The sequence below is a fragment of the Simochromis diagramma genome, unplaced genomic scaffold (assembly GCF_900408965.1).
Source record: "Simochromis diagramma unplaced genomic scaffold, fSimDia1.1 OVJJ01000216.1, whole genome shotgun sequence".
Taxonomy (NCBI): Eukaryota; Metazoa; Chordata; class Actinopteri; order Cichliformes; family Cichlidae; genus Simochromis; species Simochromis diagramma.
The window spans coordinates 1549299-1568271 of NW_024386883.1; the positions used below are offsets into that span (position 1 = coordinate 1549299).

The 18973-nt window shown below is 40.6% G+C and overlaps 2 protein-coding genes across 4 annotated transcripts in view; one reads left to right on the plus strand and one right to left on the minus strand.

The window, feature by feature from the left end:
* Positions 1 to 7679, plus strand: part of LOC120734227 (sodium/potassium/calcium exchanger 3) — a 33623-nt gene extending 25944 nt beyond the window's left edge. Inside the window, exon 17 of the mRNA XM_040032893.1 lies at positions 390 to 7679. Coding sequence (XP_039888827.1) covers positions 390 to 500 — 111 coding nt within the window. The 3' untranslated portion in view covers positions 501 to 7679. The remainder of the gene's footprint in view (positions 1 to 389) is intronic.
* Positions 7024 to 18469, minus strand: dpf2 (D4, zinc and double PHD fingers family 2). 3 transcript variants are annotated; one of them, XM_040032894.1, is made up of 13 exons: positions 18339 to 18469; positions 15920 to 16080; positions 15351 to 15458; positions 14465 to 14643; positions 14276 to 14368; positions 14114 to 14192; positions 13609 to 13650; positions 12418 to 12441; positions 11741 to 11878; positions 11492 to 11623; positions 11293 to 11405; positions 11119 to 11200; positions 7205 to 9575 (listed from the first exon to the last, which is right to left on the minus strand). In XM_040032894.1, exons 1-13 carry the CDS (start codon positions 18368 to 18370, stop codon positions 9493 to 9495), a joined length of 1266 nt encoding a protein of 421 aa, XP_039888828.1. In that variant the 5' UTR covers positions 18371 to 18469; the 3' UTR covers positions 7205 to 9492. The 3 variants fall into 3 exon arrangements, with proteins under 3 accessions (XP_039888830.1, XP_039888828.1, XP_039888829.1); XM_040032895.1 differs by lacking the exon at positions 12418 to 12441; XM_040032896.1 differs by lacking the exons at positions 12418 to 12441; positions 13609 to 13650 and having other exon boundaries at positions 7024 to 9575.
* Between the last annotated feature and the right edge of the window lie 504 nt (positions 18470 to 18973).

The following is an 18973-nucleotide window of genomic DNA, read 5'->3' on the forward strand; positions in this document are numbered from 1 at the left end:
TTGGTTTGCAACATTGCTGCAAACTTAATATACACTCACCAGTGTGTGTTTGTTAGGCTACAAAATAACTCTATTAAATCAGCTGTGCATTGGGTGCTCGGCACCAGTTGCCACACTAACAAAGTTGGCAAACATGTGGAGCAGCTTGCAGCTAATGAACCAGATGTTTCCCTCGGGATGTGGTGGAGAGCAAAGCTTGCAACATGTTGCACTGCCCCCTTGGGGTTGAAACGTATATAAATAGAAAGCTGTCCAGTTATGTATTTTTTACTAAACAAAAACTAAACTAAAAAGGTAGATACATTAAAGACAATTTTATTTAAAATAAATGGACCCTTGGCGATTCTGTCCCTGATCAGCATGTCTGCATGCTCCGCATCTGCTTGCAGGTGCTGAGTGTTCATCTGAACCACTGGAGACTGGACCGTCGGCTGGGTCTGGGTCTCATGTTTCTCTATGCCATCTTCCTGCTCTGCTCTATCCTCTTTGGGCAGATGTGAGGCTTACAGGTCAAAGGCCAACCCAACTCAGACGCCATGCTGAGTATCTACCTTTCTACCACACGTCCTCCTTCCCGAAGCCAAAAAAAAGTGAAAAAAAAAGTGACCGCATTGATGTATTCCTCTTATTAATTCCTCTTGGGACTTGTTAGGGTGATACTGTACACATGCAACTACACAAAACGTTTTAGCTTTTTTTTTTGTCCTTCTTGTACAGTGGAGTGTTTAAAAGCAGTCTTTCGGTATTAAATTGGGTGATCTAGCAGAAAATGTAGGAATGTGGCAGATGGAGGCAGCAGATCTGTTGGGCCTTTAGTGATATTTAAAAAAACACAAACAAGTTATGTAACTTAAAAGATGTTGAAGTGCTGTTGTTGCACAGTGGTGTGGTTATTTAATGGCCAATATTTTGATGATAATTGTACAGAGAACTGAGCTGAATTTTTGTTTTTCTGTGTAAGTATTACAGCAGCCACTCTGCTTTCCTTTCCTGCTAACGTGCTATTATAAAAGCTTTATGGTCGGTGCTAGACTGATGATTGGCTGTTCTGCTTTCAGGTGATGGATGAAGCTCATGATTAGGTCACGTGGCAGCTAAATTTGTCAGCTGTGGACTAATTTGCTAAATTGCTTTAAAAAACATTTTAAATTGGTTTGGAGATGAGGTGCACCAAAGGCCTGGGTTCTGAAGCAAGTCCACCTTAAAAGGGATGTTTTCTTATCTGGCTTCAGTTATCCTAACATCAGAAAACCCAATAAATCTGACAAGGTTAACTCAGAAAAGTCAACCCAGGGGTTTTTTTTTTAATTAGCAATGACTGAGTTCATGTGAGAGGGACTGTGTTTGCAGATGACCAGTCATAAACATGGACAAGAGTATTGACACTGTTGCCACATGATTTACAAAACTGTAATATTAAAAGAATATTAAAAGAAAAAAAACAATCAAATCAGATAAGGTCAGACTTAAAGAAGTGTACGTGTGACAGAAAGACAACTTTGCTCATTAAAACATAAAATGCTACATGAGTGTAAGCCATTTATAGCTAAATGCAAGATACTCAATCACTGCTCGATCATGAAGGTAGAAAGGGTCTACTATTACTCTGCGTTACTTTAAGGTGCTGGTTGCCTAAAAGAAAGTTTCTCTGGGGTTTAAGACAGTTTAAGTCCTTCAGTTGCAAATTAGTCATTGTTACATGTCTGAGAACAACACTGGCTCATCTCAGTGTAACACAAAGTCATTTAAACTTCTGGTCTGTTGCTCTGTCCAGTTAGGAATCACTGCGAATACATTTCACCTGCTTTGGTGCAAATGAAAGTGACAACAAGATGATGACCCCCAAAGAGCAGCTCTCTCTCCTGACTCTCTCCTGACTGATTTTTCTCTAGATTCGCCTTTTGCCAACTTCCTTGTCACAGTAGTTGCAGTTGCCGGGTTGTCCAGCTTCAGTAGGATGACACATCGTTTGATGCTTTTGTAAGGAAGGAAGTAGGCTGTTACATGAGAGAGAGCACTACAAAACTCATCAATCCTGCTGCAAGACTGCTGTCTTCTCCTGTATACAATGAGGAAGAAGAGTACTTCTAGAGCGCTGCAAATGACCTCCAACGGGTTACTCTTGCATGTTTCTGACCAAGCTGTCTGAAACAGGTGGCCCTGGTCTCCTTTAGTGGGACCTGTTCTCACAGACCAGCCCCATGTAGCCTGAATGGGCTTCGGGTACCATCACATGCTACCACTACTAACAAGGAGTCTAGCAGAAAAGCGAAACTAGAAAAAACTAGAAAAAGCAAATCTAAAAAAGCCGTCATGGGGGGTAGCCATTCATCTCCACTGCACTTGTCACTTTCATTTGCACCAATGCAGATTCACGGTGGTTTATGTTTATGACTCTGTGTCATACTGGGGCGATTAAGTGTTCACTCATTTTATTTTCTCAAGCAGTGTATGAAAATAATTCAGTCCAGTTAGTAGGCTTTGCTGACTTGCTAATTTTACATAAGGACTAAGTACAAAAGTTAGCTATAGCTATATTAATAATTATAGAACAATGAAAAGGTTTAGATTTGTACAAGTTACTCCTGCTAAGAAGTGTAACTTCTTTACAAAGTGTAACTTTGTAACTATCTTTTACAAAGATAGTTATCTTTGTAAAACTAAAAACTCAAGACCTTAATCCTGGATTATAGTCCAGGACTTGGAGTCATGAAATATCCGTTCATCTCTAATTTGAAATAAAATTAAAAAAACAACAACCATAAACTCCAATATAACTTATAGCAAAGTATTAATCTCTTAAGCTCTTAGTATAGTTTTTTATGTCTGTATTTAGTCTGAAAATAAACTCAGAACTAAATCGGTCAAGAAAACGCAGAGACGTAAATACTTTTCTCTGAAATATAGAGGTGTACAAGTGCAACTTGTCAATGTGGAAATGCTGACAAACTGCCATTGATCTGGAGTTTTGGTTGGCGCACTCTGAGGGCATCTCTTCAAAAACTCTCTACTCTTAATGAGACTCCTACAGGCACATTGAAAGGGCCAACAACCAATCACCTCCCCCCAGCTGATCCAGTCCAGCACCAACCAAGATTTATTTGGCGATACATGTTAGCAACACTAAGAGCAGAAAAATCTGCAAATCTTTCCCATTCTACTGGATAGATTTCAGATCGCACTGTTCTCCATTCATTTTAGAGCAATAGTAATACAGCAAATTTACATGTTCTACTTTTTTCATTTATTTAGATTTTCAGTGGTAATTCAGCCAAGCTAATGCATGACAACATCACTACCTAGCTGACTTCACCATCGCAACAAGGACAAATGGTTTCTGGGAGGGTTCGTTTTACTGACCTGTGTCTGATACTGAATCCACATATTTTCACGCAGGAATTCAGTATTTTTATTTTATTTCTGACTACAAAAATCAAAGCGGCTGAGAAAGGTTTACACAGCTTGGATGGAGGGCAAAAATAATGCATCAACAGTAAAAATCCTACTCTGTATACAGTACAGAAAAATGTCTTTATCATACGGAATAAGATAGGTTTCTTTCCCCACAATAATAGGGAGAAAACCTCAATAATCAGGTGACCCCCCTCATATGAGCAAGGCCATGGCGATAGTGGGAAGGAAAAACTCCCTTTTATTAGGGAGGAACCTCCAGCAGAACCTGGTTCAGGGAGGGGCGGCCATCTGCCACAACCAGTGAGGGGGTAAGGGGGAGGGACACAGAACAATAAAGTCACCCTGGAAGAGATGCAGAGATTAATAACTACTGATTAAATGCCGAGTGGTGTGTAAGCACATAGAGAATGAAAAAAGGTGAGTCGGGATTAAAGACTCGGTGCATCATGGGAAGCCCCCCCCCCCCCAGCAGTCTAGGTGTATTGAATCATAACTAAGGGAGGCTTCAGGGTCATGTGATCCTATATGCTTTATCAAAAAAGGCAATTTTTAGGCCTAATGTTAAAAGTAGAGAAGGTGTCCAAACATAAGCAGGCAAATGAAAAAAGAGGGAAACCACTGCAGTTTTGAATCTTACCAACAAGAAATAACTTTTCAATCACATCACAGGAGTTTCGCATCATATTGGCACAATTTAAGCTGGTCATTTCAAGTCATTTTGTCCGTGCTGCGAAGAGATTACGAATAGAGAATTTCGAATAGCCTCGTATTTTCTGAATGTAGCTGACGTTTGTGTGAAAATATTTACATGCATTCAAATGTAGCAGCTGGCACTGAGTTACAGCAGAGCACGTCAGACAAGAAAGTGGGTACTTTTTAGTCCTGCACCACAGGAAACCATACATGCGTCAGACTGTTTTTAATACAGCCGAAATGAAATGCACAGTTTCACAATATTTTGAAAATTTTGCCTGATTCTAAGCACGTGTTGCTGCAGCTTACTGTAAGTAAAAAGAGTAGCAGTAGTACTACGTTTTGTTTTGGGTTTTTTTTGTTTTGAGGTCTTATTACTATGAAATCTAATATATATAAAAATATCAGTGTCACAGATTTTATTGACTTTATGTGCAGGTTACTAGTGAAACGTCACGTTTAGGTACGACTATCGATGTTTGTATTTCTTGTACGTTTTATGCGATCGTGTCACTTTGGTGGAACATTGTGCAGCAAAGCAGCCGATCAGGATAGACACAAAACAGCGCGCACACGCAGAGACGCGTCTGTTGTGTATTTATCGTGTCAAAAATCGCTTTGTGTTAAACAATATATACTCAGATACACAGTGTAATTGTTGGTTTCTGATGGACAAACTGTCCTCTTTTAGCTTGTTGTGTGAATTCAAATCTTAAATGTTCCAGCAAAGGGATCCAGGTGATTTTTTTTCTTCCTTCAAATGGCTGTACAATTATTATCTTTGTCTATTGGACAATACTTTTTACTGTTTTTAAATGTTAAATAATTTACATAGTTTTACAACAATGAATGTCCTACAGAGACTAGTTTTGTGGTGTTTTTAAATATATTTTTTAAATACATGATGTAAAGTTAATTGTGAGTTATTGTAATGGAAACGAATGCGCGCTCCGCCGGTGCGTTCAGTGACCTTTCTAAGGTGGTAATCTTTTGTTTCGTGGCTGATTGACTGACACGGCTGGACTTCACTGTAAGAGAGCAAAGAAGACGACGCTCCTATTTACAGGTTTAAATTCAGTGAGAATTTTGAAATTTGTGAGCAGAAAACAGTGAATTTCTTTTATCTCTGCCAAGTTGTTTAGTTGGTTGTCTGCAGTGGAGGCAAATGAAGCTTATTTTTAATTAACTTTAATTGACTATTAGACTTTTTACTTTGACTTTTAACTAGTTAGGTGTGCATGATTTTGGATGATGACATTGTTTTTGTAATTATGCCTCTGTACGCGACCACGTCTGTAGACTTCAGCCAGCCATTGATTGCAAAGGGTTTTCATCCAAGTATTAAAAACAAACTTGATGCTGTCCAAATCATTTTAATATTTATAAATACAACTGTAAAAACCCCGTTGAATCAAAGCCTAAAATCTGCATTTTAATCACATCTAGACCGTTTTCACAGCACCACAGTGGATTTTACATCAGAGGTGAAATTACAAAAAGTGTCAATTATCCAAATGTTTATGGGCTTAACTGTATATTTCAGATCACAGCAACAGTCTTGCATGTTATCAAAGTCCGGTTTTAGATTGATTTGCTTTGATATTTTGTCAAATTAATGAGCAGGTTCCAAAGATGGTGGAGTGCAGTCAAGGTTCAGAGGCCTGTTTTTGTGCAGCACTCACAATGAAAGGGAAACGTTTACTCAATGCTGAAACTTTGTGTTTTGTTTTGTTTTTAAAATTAATCATCATAATAATTGCTGACATATTAAGCTGCTATTGCATATTCATTGGCCTACACTGGCCTTGTTCACTTTTGTTGGCATATCAGTAAATAACATGTCACTGGCCGACATTAACTTTATAATTTTTGTGCAGTTCAAACTTTTAAAGTTAGTGTGTGAAGAGCCATGATGAAGATCTTTGTTCTTTTCACACAGGAGGGACAAATATGTAACTAAAACTCAGAAACAGGTGATATTTATAAGGGCAATGATTTGTTGTTTGTAATGTTTCCCAACTCAATATCTTAATCCATTATTATTATTATTATTATTATTATGATAGAAAAAGGTATAGGTAAGCCTTCCTCTTAGAGCCACTACAGGCAAACAGAGATAAAATGTTGGGTGAAAATTTGCCTCATAAAGTGGCCGCCCCCACAGTCTGAGTATCACTATACTTAAAGTTTAATTGCCAATATGAGCACAGAATATCAGGTAATGATTGCATTCAACTTTTTCCTATCATCGCCATCCTTCATCCATCAAAATTTGTTTTGCCAGCAGTTTACTTAAAGCAGTGTGTGACACCAGAGTCTTTTTTTCACTCCGCTGTAAGCTCCTGATACACACCTCATAATAAGCAGCGTCAGAACAGCTCGACTTGCTGCAGTACTTGTTGTGGTTTCACCACAAAAAAGCAAAATAAAAAAAACAAAAACAAAACAATGTTCTGGTTATTCTGCTGTGATGTTGGAAATAGAAGATATTTTAGGCTACAAATTTACTGCTATAGAGATTGTATTGGATCATAGAAGACTGTTCTTGTATCTTGAGTGCAATAAAAAAAAAGTGCAATAACAACTGATTTTCTTAACATTTCTTTTAAGAAGCAGTGATTTGCAAAATGATGAAGGTGCCACTTTACGTGGTCAGTCCCACTGGACGTCTAGAAGGGAAAAGGTTTAGTGTGGTGACCAGCGTCTAATGGAGGAAACCAGAAAAGAAACTGGGCAACGGCCAAACTTTTTGGCCACTTATTTAACTGAGAACTAAACTGAAGGTGAATTCTGGAGAAATGTTTAAGCTGAAATAAACATTAATGTCCTTTTCAACTCTCCTAGCTTCCATTACTTTTTTCCCCCATCCGTCACAGTGAATGTCACGATGTAAGAGGAGAAGAAATAACAGCAGACTATAGTGCTTAGTATTTTTATTTTCCTGAAGATAAATTTTCATACAATAAAACATTCCATCACAATCCAAATCAAAATCCACCCCATGAGAATTCCCCAACTATGTAAACCTATGACCTCGATTTAACCCTTTCATGCACAAATTATGGGAATTGTGCTAAAATATTTTCCTCTTTTTTTTAAAAATAAAATCTCACTGCCCACACATGTGGACACCATGCAACACAGGAATAAAGATGGGTACAAAGCCAGCGCCGACAGCATACATGAAAGGGTTAAATATGTTATTACTATAGTTGAACGCGTCTCACCCAAAGCTGGAAGCAAGAAAACCCGAGTCTGATACTAAAATGACACAAGAGCCGACTGTGACAACAAAAGCCGAGCACGTGCTTCTTGTTTATGTCAGTTTAGTTTGGATGTTGGCTGCTTAACCGCTGAACGCCATTATCCTCTTAATCACATTATGGACTTTGCTTCTTGTTGTGGAGCTTTGGAGGAGAGCGGCTCAGTTCAGACCTGGATCACAGGATTAACTAGAAAGCAACTTCCGCTTGAGTCCCGAAATGTCCCACGCATCAGATATGCAAACATCACTGATGAATACAAAAACAAACACAAAAAGAAAACAAAAAAACAACAAACAAAAAAAAAAAGACCAGCAAAATATCCTAGTAGCCACCATCTCTCTAGATAAAACAGTAAGTTTAAAACATGATGAGAAAATAAACCAAGTTATACTTGTGTAATGCTTTAGTAATTGTTAGTTGGCTATTGAAACATGACAGCATGGTTAATTTATATTACACCACTTCCCAACACCTTTGCCGGCCTAACTGAGACAACTACGGAGAAGACGAGTGCTGACAATTACTGAACATGCACTTGTTTAACTGTAAGGTTATGCAGTTATTGAAGCAGATGCTGCAGCTGTCATGACTATTTATCCCTCAGTCTTTGTGCCATCTATCTACAGCATGTTTCAACCCTTTAAATACTGTTTCTGTGTGAGGTAAAGTTACTGCTTTTAGCAGTTCAGCCAGACTTCCTCTCACCTTGACACAGAAGGAAACCATTGCATAATCAAACTATGAAAGCAGTGACAGAAAGAGCCATCTCCCCACATTATACATATACATATTATAATCTCTTTTCTACAGTATGGAGCCATCCATAATTCTTGCCACAGTCCACTATCTGTAATAGCATTTTCTGATAAAGAACATTTACAGTATCGCACATCGCAACAGAGCCTAAACAGACTCAGCCATGAGTCCCTGTCATCCCTGCCTCCTTAAAAGGGCTCTTCTATTGCTTTTACATTGTCAGCAAGTGACCATAATCGAGGTCACATTGTCCTTAGATTAAAAAAAAGAAGAAGGAGGAAAAAAAAGAAAGAAAAAGAAATCTAGTGGTGTCACATCAACAGAACGATGGATATGGTGCATCATCAGCAAACTGCTAGAACACAGCGATTATCCCTTTAATGGGGCTGATAATGCTAGCGGGATTTGTATTCGACTCGACTTTATCACATCTGTCTAACACAGGCCAGATGTGTGGCCTGGTGAGAGATTCAATATCAAGTTTGCTTTGGAGAAGAGCCGACAAGTTGTGTCAAAAAGGCCCCAATGCCAAATGAAACTAGCACATTAGTAGGTCTTTCAGCAGCTCTGAGTGCAGCGCAAACACGAGTCCATCATTGGACTTCAGTCTAACTAACTAAAGTCCTTCAGCCTTTGGAGCCACCTTCGACGAGCAGTTTCTCTGTGTACCTTTATGTGGCCGCAGGCAGCGGATGACATGGAAAAATTATTTACAGTCTCAGCAAATCCCTTTGACTCTATCGAATGACCAGCCAAATACAGTTCAATAAAACAACACCTGGTGCTGGATGAAATGGGCTCTAAAACATATCATAACCATTCTGGTTCCAATTTGTTCACACTCAACACTAATATATATATATATTTATACTATAGAAATATATAAATATTATAAAATGTCTTTTTTTTACACTATGAGTGAGCATTGGCATGCTATTTGATATCAATGAGCTCTATTTATGCTCTAATCATAAAATCAGTACACTGACAAGGTTTTAGCAACTTTGCATGTGTAAAAAAAATAAAATAAAAATAAAAAAAAAAAGCTGAATATGAAGGGATTATTTGGCTATTTATGCTTCTATCTGCGAACATGATTGGTGCTGAAATTGCTTATGTGGCAAGGCGGTGAAAATAAAAATCTGTGGGACTGAATCTGAGGTTGGAACTGTGTAACAGTCGTATCTGATGGTAACTGAAGCCAGTCTGGTAAAGGTATACCTCCCAATCCTTCCCTTTATCCATGTCCAGAACACACCCTCTCTCTGAGGTCAGCTTGTCGGGGAAGTCTGTCATCTTATCTTGAAGGGTAAACGACGCTGCTGCAGGACGGCTGGGTGATGAGTGCGGGCCAGAGCGGCCATCACGACGGTGGGGCGTTCTGGTTTTGGTATATAGATGCCTTGTCTTTCAAAAGGTCCAGACATAGATGACAGCTCCAGCTTCCTGAGGACCCAAATAACAGAGAGAGGCAGTAAAATCTGATGTTAAACTGCATTTAAACAGGAGAACAGTAGAGGCCCCTAGATCAGTGGTCCCCAACCTTTTTTGTGCCACGGACCGGTTTATGTCCGACAATATTTTCACGCACTGACCTTTAAGGTGTCGCAGATAAATGCAACAAAATAAAACCAGTACCGATACCAAAAAAAAAAAAAAAGAAGAAGATTTATTGATAACACACGTGAAAAGACCCAGGGAAACTGTTAGTGATAAAAATGATATAAATAAATAAATAAATAAATAAATAAATAAATAAATAAATAAAAAAACCCTTAAAAACCGATAAAACCCTGAAAATCATAAATATCAAACCCGAGCCTCAACTCTCGCAGCCCGGTACCAAACGACCTGCGGACCGGCCCAGGGGTTGGGGACCGCTGTTCTACATGATTAATGAGAGAGCATGCACTGCTGATTCTCTAAAATGTTTTGGCACTGAATAAAATAATAAAATGTATTGTTTTTAAATTAAATAGTACCTTAAATTACAAAAGACTTGCTGTTTTCTTTGTTTAATAACAATGAAGAAAAGCTCACAGAGACACAACAGCTAGCTTTTCAGAAGCTGCTGAGACAAAAACTTGATATAAAAGCAGATTTATTACAGCTTTGTCCGAAGGCTTTTGTCCAGGTTGTGTAAACTTGGCTCCCTATGTGCGTGACTGCGATTGCAGATAATTTATGTCCTTTCGCTCAACCTTAAAAAAACAAAAAATCAACTTTGTTGGATTTTTGCCATGTTCAGTTATTTAAAAATCAATACCAATTATCCATTACCTACTCCTACATAATGTTTGTGTAATCAAAGTAAACATCTGTCATGCTACCCTAAAGTAAACAATGCCCAGAGAGTGAGCTGCCTTGGCGGAGGTTTATGCTCTGAGTGCTGCTCGTTCTTGCACACACACACACACACACACACACACACACACACACACACACACACACACACACACACACACACACACACACACACGTTCTAAATTGTAAATAAAAATAGAAAGCAATGATTTTCAAATCACATGAACTGTATACTTAACTGGAATATTACATGGCACTGAAGCAGTCAACTATTATTGAACTGGGCTTCTACATTTCAGTAAGATTCACACATGAACTTTGGACATGTTTGATAATGAGAGAATCAGGATGTGACATTTTCCACGGCTGTCCCGTCTACATTTAGCACACAGCAGGAAATAATCCACGTTTGCATTACTGGAAATACCCTGTGTGGTAAATGCACTCTTCTATTCACACAATCCGACATCACGGAGTCGTTTTGCACAACGCCGCTGACAGGTTAAAGACGAGCTCCTGTACAGAATAAATGCCTCAGACATTTGTAATCTCACATTCACCACCTTTGAGTGACGGCTAGAAAATGCAGCTGCAGGTCATCTGTGAAAAGGGCTTCAGATTCATTCTTTTCTAGGAAGTAGGAAAAAAAAAAAAAAAAAAAAAAAAAAAAAGGGGGTGGACTTACCCTCTGGAGGTTCAGACATGGGGGGGTTGAGACAGTACATGTGATAGCCTCTATCGCAGTCATCGCAGAACAGAAGCTGATCCTGGAAAACAAAAACACTCCAGTTCTCTGCACGAACAACCTAGATCTCACTTTAACCCAGAGACAAGCAAACAACCTCTAAAGACGACTCACATCATTCTCCGATGTGCCGCACATGTTGCAGCATTTGCACTCTATGCACTGCCAGCGGTACGTCTTGACGGCGGCCATCATTACAGGAGTGAACTGCAGGCAGGAGGGGTGGCCTGCGTCGAGAAAAGCGTTTAAACACGTTACATCTTTCCAAGAATACTTGCTGCGTGGCTTTTCTCATATCGCTACTCTTATTTACCTGAACGTCCACAGTCAGAGCAGGACACCAGCTCCTCTGATTGGCCGGTCTTGTGATTAGTTTTGGAGTCTCCCAGACAGAAATCACAGTAATTATTAGGCAACGCGAGCCCATCTGGACCTTTCTTTGGAGCTGTGTGGGAAGATGAAAACATGCAGGCCAATATCAGTGATCAGTTACACCGGCGCTGTGACCTCAGATAATCAACTGACGACTCCTCCGAATCGACATTGCGCCGCTGTCGCTTACTTTTTGGCTCCTCGGGCAGCGACAGGGCGGGCTCGTTCATTTCCATGTCGTCTTTCTCCTCACCCTCCTCCTCGGCCAGGTGGGAGTGGGTGTAGTGGTAGCTCAGGCCAGGACGGTTCTTGTAGCGCTTCCCACAGACTGCCACCAAAACCACAAAATACGACATGTATGATATGAAAACAAAGAACAGACCAGTCAAATCGGGTGTTTCTACCACGTCAGTGGAGGAAGGTGAGGGTGACTCATGGAGAAAAGGACTATTCTTTACAGTGCTATCATGGGACATCTTAAAGCTGATGAGGAGGGTGAAACCCTTCCTACTGTTCACATTATCATAATTAGCATCTTTAAAAGTATCTTAAGATGATCAAAGGACTCTTGCAGCAGTGTCCTACTTACAATGTAGCCTCATATCATGCACATATTTAACTGCTGTAACTGAAAAACAGTTACTTTGCAATTATTGATAAAACTATTAGTATTTCTATTTTTTTAACTGACACAATGCCTTTGACTATGTGAATAAAGGAAATAATTAGACACAACATAGACTAGTGACACAGCGAGACAGAAAGCTACGACTCTCGTATGGTGGTTTCTCTCAATACATGTCAACAACTTTTCATGTGGTAAAGTGATGATGGGGGAGGGAGAAGAGAAATCACTTAAGAACCCACCAGGTTCCTGATGTCTCCTGCTTTCTGTTGAGTATCAAAATTGGCACAATGACATGATAAACTGGCGGTGAAATAATAGGAAAGATGAACAACATGCTTTATTTATGTATTTATTTGTTTACTTGAGACAAGCTTCCTCTTTGCTCGAAATCTACAGTAAAGCACAATAATAAGACAGCATCTCGACCACTCCTGCTGCAGCTAATATGCTGGAACTGCTCTGATCTTGGCTTTAGCTTCTTCAGTTTAAGGGTCTTAGAAGCATTGACAGTGTTTTGACTCGAGACCTCACTGCACTGAAACAAAACTAAGAAACGCATGTCACCATTTTGCAAAACATCATGTTTCTGATTTGAACTGGTATTCTTTTAACAGTTGAGAAAGCCAGTGGGATTGTGCAAGGAGGATTTACTGACTTAAAGGAGAACAAAGATGCCACTGTGTGAAGCCGTTGTCACAGGGAGGGTGTGATGTTTGTCATAGCAGTCAAACACAGTACTTCTTCTTTCACTTCCACACTTTCTCTAATTTTCATTTCCTCAAAAGTCCAGCAATCCTAGGTCTTCGACTTTCGGGAAGCATCTAACCAAGAGGCTAACAACCAAACAGAAACTATTTTTTGTGTGGGTGGGGTTGGTGGGGGAGGGAGAAAACAAAATACTCCCCATAAAGTCAAGCAGACATTAAAGTGACTCAAAAATCAAGCGAACACATGGAACATGGAATGAGATTTTACAGGGTGCAGAGGTGGTGAAGAGGAGAAATGCAGTCAAAATTAACATAACACAGGGGGAAAAAACAGCACACACACTCACAAAAGGGGAAGAAAACATCAGCAGCAGGATCTAGCTTCCAGCTTATCAAAATCTGTAGGAGGTTCAAGGCCAAATTGGGTGGAAAAAGTAACTTTTAAAGGCCACTGCTAATCTTCTGTAAGCTGAGATGACTCGTATATGTGGCTGATTACATGATTACAAACTACACTTTAGGTAAAGCATATAATAACAGGGCATTTACGCTCTCCAAATGTAGTTAATTACAATTCAGGACGATGTGTGTAACAGAACATTTAATTTATGAACTGAACTACACAAAGAGCAAATCTACTTGGTAACAGACAGAAAATAAAAACAGGCAGCAAAGACAAAAGACACAGCAGACTGGAGTGAAAAGGAATGAAGAGAAGTATACCTCTTTCAGAAGGTTTTGAAATATGCTTTTGTTTGAGAGTGTCTGAAAGAGAGAAGAGAAGAGAAGGAGAAGAGAAAGCACAGACAGAGACTCAGACCGACAGAGGATCAGTCAAGTCAGTCGGCAATGACCTACTGAGCACTGCAGCTCAAAGTGAAAAGGCTTCACAAAAGAGGAAAAAACAAAACACATCAAGCAGTCTGACAACACCAAAAAGGAGGAAGACTTTTTTTCTCTCCCTGCACATGGAAATACCTGTAAATTAAAGTATGACATCATAGTGGCAAAAATACAGATCGACTAGCTTTGTAAATATCAGATATAAGAAGTCTAACGAAGAACAGAGAAAAGATGGAACACATGAAAAGAAAAAGAAGAGGGTGAATTAAAATGTGATAGTTAATGAGGACTCGAGCTAATATAAACATTACAGCTATGAACACCTGCGGTGACCTTCTACTCGGAGCTGTATTCACATGCTCTACTCTCAGCCAACAGGACTCACTGTCACAGGCGTACGGCTTGTCTCGGTCCTCCAGTGCTGCCGTGTCCAGCTTCTTCCTGCTGCTGCCCACTCCTCGGCCCTGCGCACATTATTAGACTCAGACGGGCCCTTAAACGCAAGCTTGGGATCGAGAAACCGCATCGATCGACAGCCGTTATTTACCTTCCCTTTCCCTTTGCCTCTTCTTTTAGGCGTGTCTTCTTCATAGTCTTCATCGTCAAGGTCGTCCAGGAAGTCGTCAGGCTCGATGATTCTCTGTGTTGACAGGGATGAGGAAGGCATGACAATGGGGTGTATTATATTTCACTTTTCCATCTATAGCAGCTTTACTTCAAATCTCAAAACAAGAACCTTTCTGATCCGGGCGGCAGGGTTCAGGCCTCCGGTGTAATCACTCATGTTGGAATCCTCCTCAGATCCTCGGAGGTCTGCGGATGTCCTTTTGTCCAAGGAGTCCCCCTTCAGCAGGGCCTCCAGGCTGCTGCCATCCGATGACAACAGAGCATCCTTCTTCAGTCCTAAATCTAGCTCTATGAAATCAGGAAAGGCAAAACACAATATAATATACCTGAAAATGTTGGTGCCAGACATTTTAGTTGGTTAAAATAATTAGGGATATTCTAGTGAGGTAAAACCAGCCTATTTTGCAGCTCTCTTCCTCTGTGTAGTGGCAAACAAGATGATACGGTGAGCTATCAGCATGAAACAAGTTTCTGCACTGATCTAGAAAATGAGCCGTTGTGTGTACGCAATGTCAGAGTAAACTGCCTCAAAACCAGCCCTCTGAACAGCGTGTGACCACATTCTGCACAAGCATGAGGATGTTAAACCACAAGGACAGAAAACTGCTGGTGCTAGCACTGCTAATGTCAGCTGCACTCAGCAAACCAATCAGATATAAGGTGTAAGCTATGTTATGCGTGGCACAAAGAGCCACACATGTCAACGACATTCAAATACTTGTTTGCCCCGTGATTAGCATCAATTTTGAGTCTTTTCTGACTTTTAAACTAGTCGACATATCATGTTTTCTCCTGCTTAGTCAGCAGGAACAACACCAACACTGATACATACAACTGTAAGCACAGGTACAATTCAAGTTGGATTTAATTATTGATGGATATCTGTTACAAGATAGCACCACATGTTCATCCCCGCAAAGTCTTTGATATCCACCTTAAATGCTGACACACTAAAATAGGAGAATAAGCTAAGCTGCTCAGAGCTACTGTGCTACCTGATTTAACCGGAGGGAAGATAAGCCGGGGGTCTTCTGAAGGATGAGATCTTCGTTTCTTTCTCCACCTCCTGGCTGGGTAAGTGTACAGCTGTCCTGGAGCCATGCCTGAGGGAAGGCAGAACAGGAAGGCGTTCACAGTTATCAGACAGTTCTGACACACTGGCAGGGGGAAAAAAATCCACAGGCTCCGTTTGAATTTTCTTAGACTGTCCTTTTCAGAATCGGTTATTTTCGCATTTAAACACGAGCAGGTACCACCTGGCTGCCAGGGAGTTGCATTAAGTACACAAGCTCTGTTTGTGATTTTAAACATGCATGCATGGTGTAATTAGTCCTTTGTTTTGAAGGCATTGAGGTTATTTGTAGCTCCTTCGAGAAATTCTGATAAACAGCGGAAATGATGATTCATCTTAATCACTTAATCACTCATCTTAATAATGAATGCTTCACAGCATCTGTGCAGCTTCCTCTGGATCACTTCTCTGCTGCTCATTTTGTCCAGCTCTTACAACTTTAAACGCGTTTAGCGCAGGTGAGCAGTTCGACGCTCACGTATGGTGTCTCACCTGGTCCCCTGTGTCTTTTCTCCATCCAGATATAACAGTTGCTCTGAGCCACGCCGGTCTGCGAGTCGAGGAACGGCATCCGAACGCTCCTCTCGGCGCACAGCCTGGCATTGTAGTTGTGACACTGCTCCATGGCATCTCTGTAGTACTGCTCTCCCAGCCTGATGAAACAAAACCGGAGGCAGATGCTGGTCATTAGGTCTATTATGGTTCCAAGACCGAAATCAGCAGCTGTTGCCGCTCCAAAACAAGTGTGGTCTCAGTTTATTTTAAAACTGCTTGTGTTTTTTTGCTCTGCTGCCTCCTACTAAGCAGAGTCTTTGTGCTTCAGACTAAATGTTTAGTGCAACAGCAGGTGCTCTTTTGTTGGTGCATCAACAACAACAACGAGCTTTGGTAGAAGCACAGGCACAGCCAAGTGTTCAGTGTTTATAGCATAAATATACTGTTAGAGTGCTGCTTGCTTAATCCCTTTTAAAGAAGCTGAGGGCTGAAGCTACTCAAACTGAGACAGGAAGACATCTTACAATTCCCTCAAGCTATCAAGTGTCAAAGAAAAAAAAAAGGGGGGGGGGGGGGGGCGCACAAAGAACCTCGTGATGCAACAACTGCACCTCTCGAGGCTGTCAGGAACCCCCAGAGGGCAGCAGTTCAGTCCTGATGAGATAATAAACCATGTAATTGTGTTAAACCTTAAAGAAGCTTTTCATAGATTTCAATCTCCAGTTAAAGACTTCATTATTTAACTTGCTGTAAGGCCATAATAACATTGCAAAAAGCTGTCTGTGCTCTGTGGGGTCCAGCCGAAAATGAACACTTGCTTTTCTTTCCAGAGAAATCATTTCAGGCAGGGTGAATTAACTAGAAAGAAGCCGTCACAAATGGGTGAGAGCACACCAGATACACACATGGGTTGGCTAGTACTGACATATTCTTGTAGTGGCGTATATGTTGTCTTATTATTTATGTAAAAACGCTTCATCCCACAGCCCAGAGACATGTACCGAGGGGGTTTGGGTTAATTGGTGAGTCAAAATTTTACATGGGTACGAATGTGAGTGCGGTTTTCTGTCTTTCTGTGTTGGCCCTGCATCTCCCCCTATGGTAGCTGGGATAGGGTCCAGCCCTAATTGTGACCATGATAAGAATAAGCAGAAGAAAATGGATTTATGAAAGACACACTACAGAAATGAAGAAATACTCAGAGTAGCAGAGTTATAGGCTCTGGTTTTATTATGTGTAGAGTGATGCTGATTGATGTGCATTATTCTTGCAAAGGGAAAAATTAAACAGCTGTTGAGTTGCAAAATATATATATATATATTCATATAGCCCCATTTCACCAGTGTTATCTCAAAGGCTCTTCACATGATACGGTAAAGAGCTTCATATATTATGAAGAGAAAGCCAATGGAAAGGAACTAAATCTCCCTTCACCAGGAATAAACTTCTGATGGAGGAGGCTCTTTGGGTGGGATGAGGGGACAGAAATTAAAAAAAGAAATCAGGTGAATATATTTCTGTCACTGTAACTATAGCATAGTGCATACATAAAGGATACCAGCTCATTCAAACCAGCACATCTAGCATGTAAACAACAGTTCATTTATATGTTTTTGACAGCACAGACTTGGTTTCAGGATTACATCATCTTTCATTCTCGGTCAGTATTATTTCACAAGGAAATTAAGTTTGGAAGCAAATTAAAATATTTTGATGTGTGTCGGGTAAGTTTTATATGTTTGTGCTGCCACAGTTTTCGCAGGTAGAGGTACGACGTACGCGTGTAAAAGCTGGCGTGTGACATTAACCCCGAATCGGGCTGTACGGCTACACGATGTAAGACGACGGAAATGGAAGCACGTTAGAGCACAATACAGTGTTCTGGTCTTTGAAACGTTAAACTTTATAAGCAGTTCTTTTATGTGAATTGGAAACACCGGGCTCCGGGCTCTCGAGTTCAAATCTTCAGCGAGGGATTTTCATTCATTTTAAACTAGTCGCTCCAGCCTTCGCTAACGACGTTAGGCACAATTACACTCTCTTTAGCTTGTTAGCGTGACACCTAGCTGCCATACTCAACTGACGTTAGCACCACAGCGCCCGTTTGGTCACAAAAACACAAGTGGCCGCCACACCGCTAAAAATACACGAAGGATTAAATGAACACAAGTTCGTCTACATTGACTCGTGATCCATGTTTCAGAAACGTCAGCTGCGTGTCTGCTAACTTACACTTCCATTCCAGGATGTGAACAGACACGACGCTCCGACGCCTCTGGCTAACCTTACTAAGTCAGCTGGAATGCTGCTAAGCTAACTAACGACAGCGGGTGTACGATAGTACAGCCGTTACAATGCGATGGCTGTGTGTGTCACCTGCACACATGTAAGGTAAGTAGAAAAGTCCAACACTTACAGTTTGACAACATTCTCAACAACAGCTGCCATCTTGCTTCGATACACTGGGAAAGTGGCTGACGGGTAATGTGTGCCCTCTGTCAGGACTTGTAGGCAGATGGTGGAGTAAGGTGAAACACATTGCCCCCTACTGCTGGCCCCGTGCCATTGCAAGGGGTTTTATTATTCCAAGCTGCAAATCATGTTAGTAATGTTTTAAATCACTTACAAAGCTTCCAGTGCACAAAATGTAGTTCAGTGTTCTTTATACACTCATCAGCCACTTTATTAGGTACACCTTCATTCAAATATCTAAACAGCTAGTCACATGGCAGCAACTCAATGCATTAAGGCATTTAGAAATGGTCAAGACAGCCAGCAGAAGTTCAATCTGAACATCAGAATGGGCAAGAAAAGTGATTTAGGTGATGCTGAATGTGGCAGACAACTAGGTTTACTGGGAGTGGTCCAAAAAGGAGAAAATATTCAATGAGTGGCAGTTCTCTAGGAAAAATGCCTTGTAGATCCTGGTGAGCGGTCAGAGGTGAATAGCCAGACTGACAGGATAGCAACAGCAACTCAATTAACCACTCACTGCAAACTAGCTATGCAGAAGAGCATCTCCGAGTGTCAAATCTTGAAGCAGATTGGCTG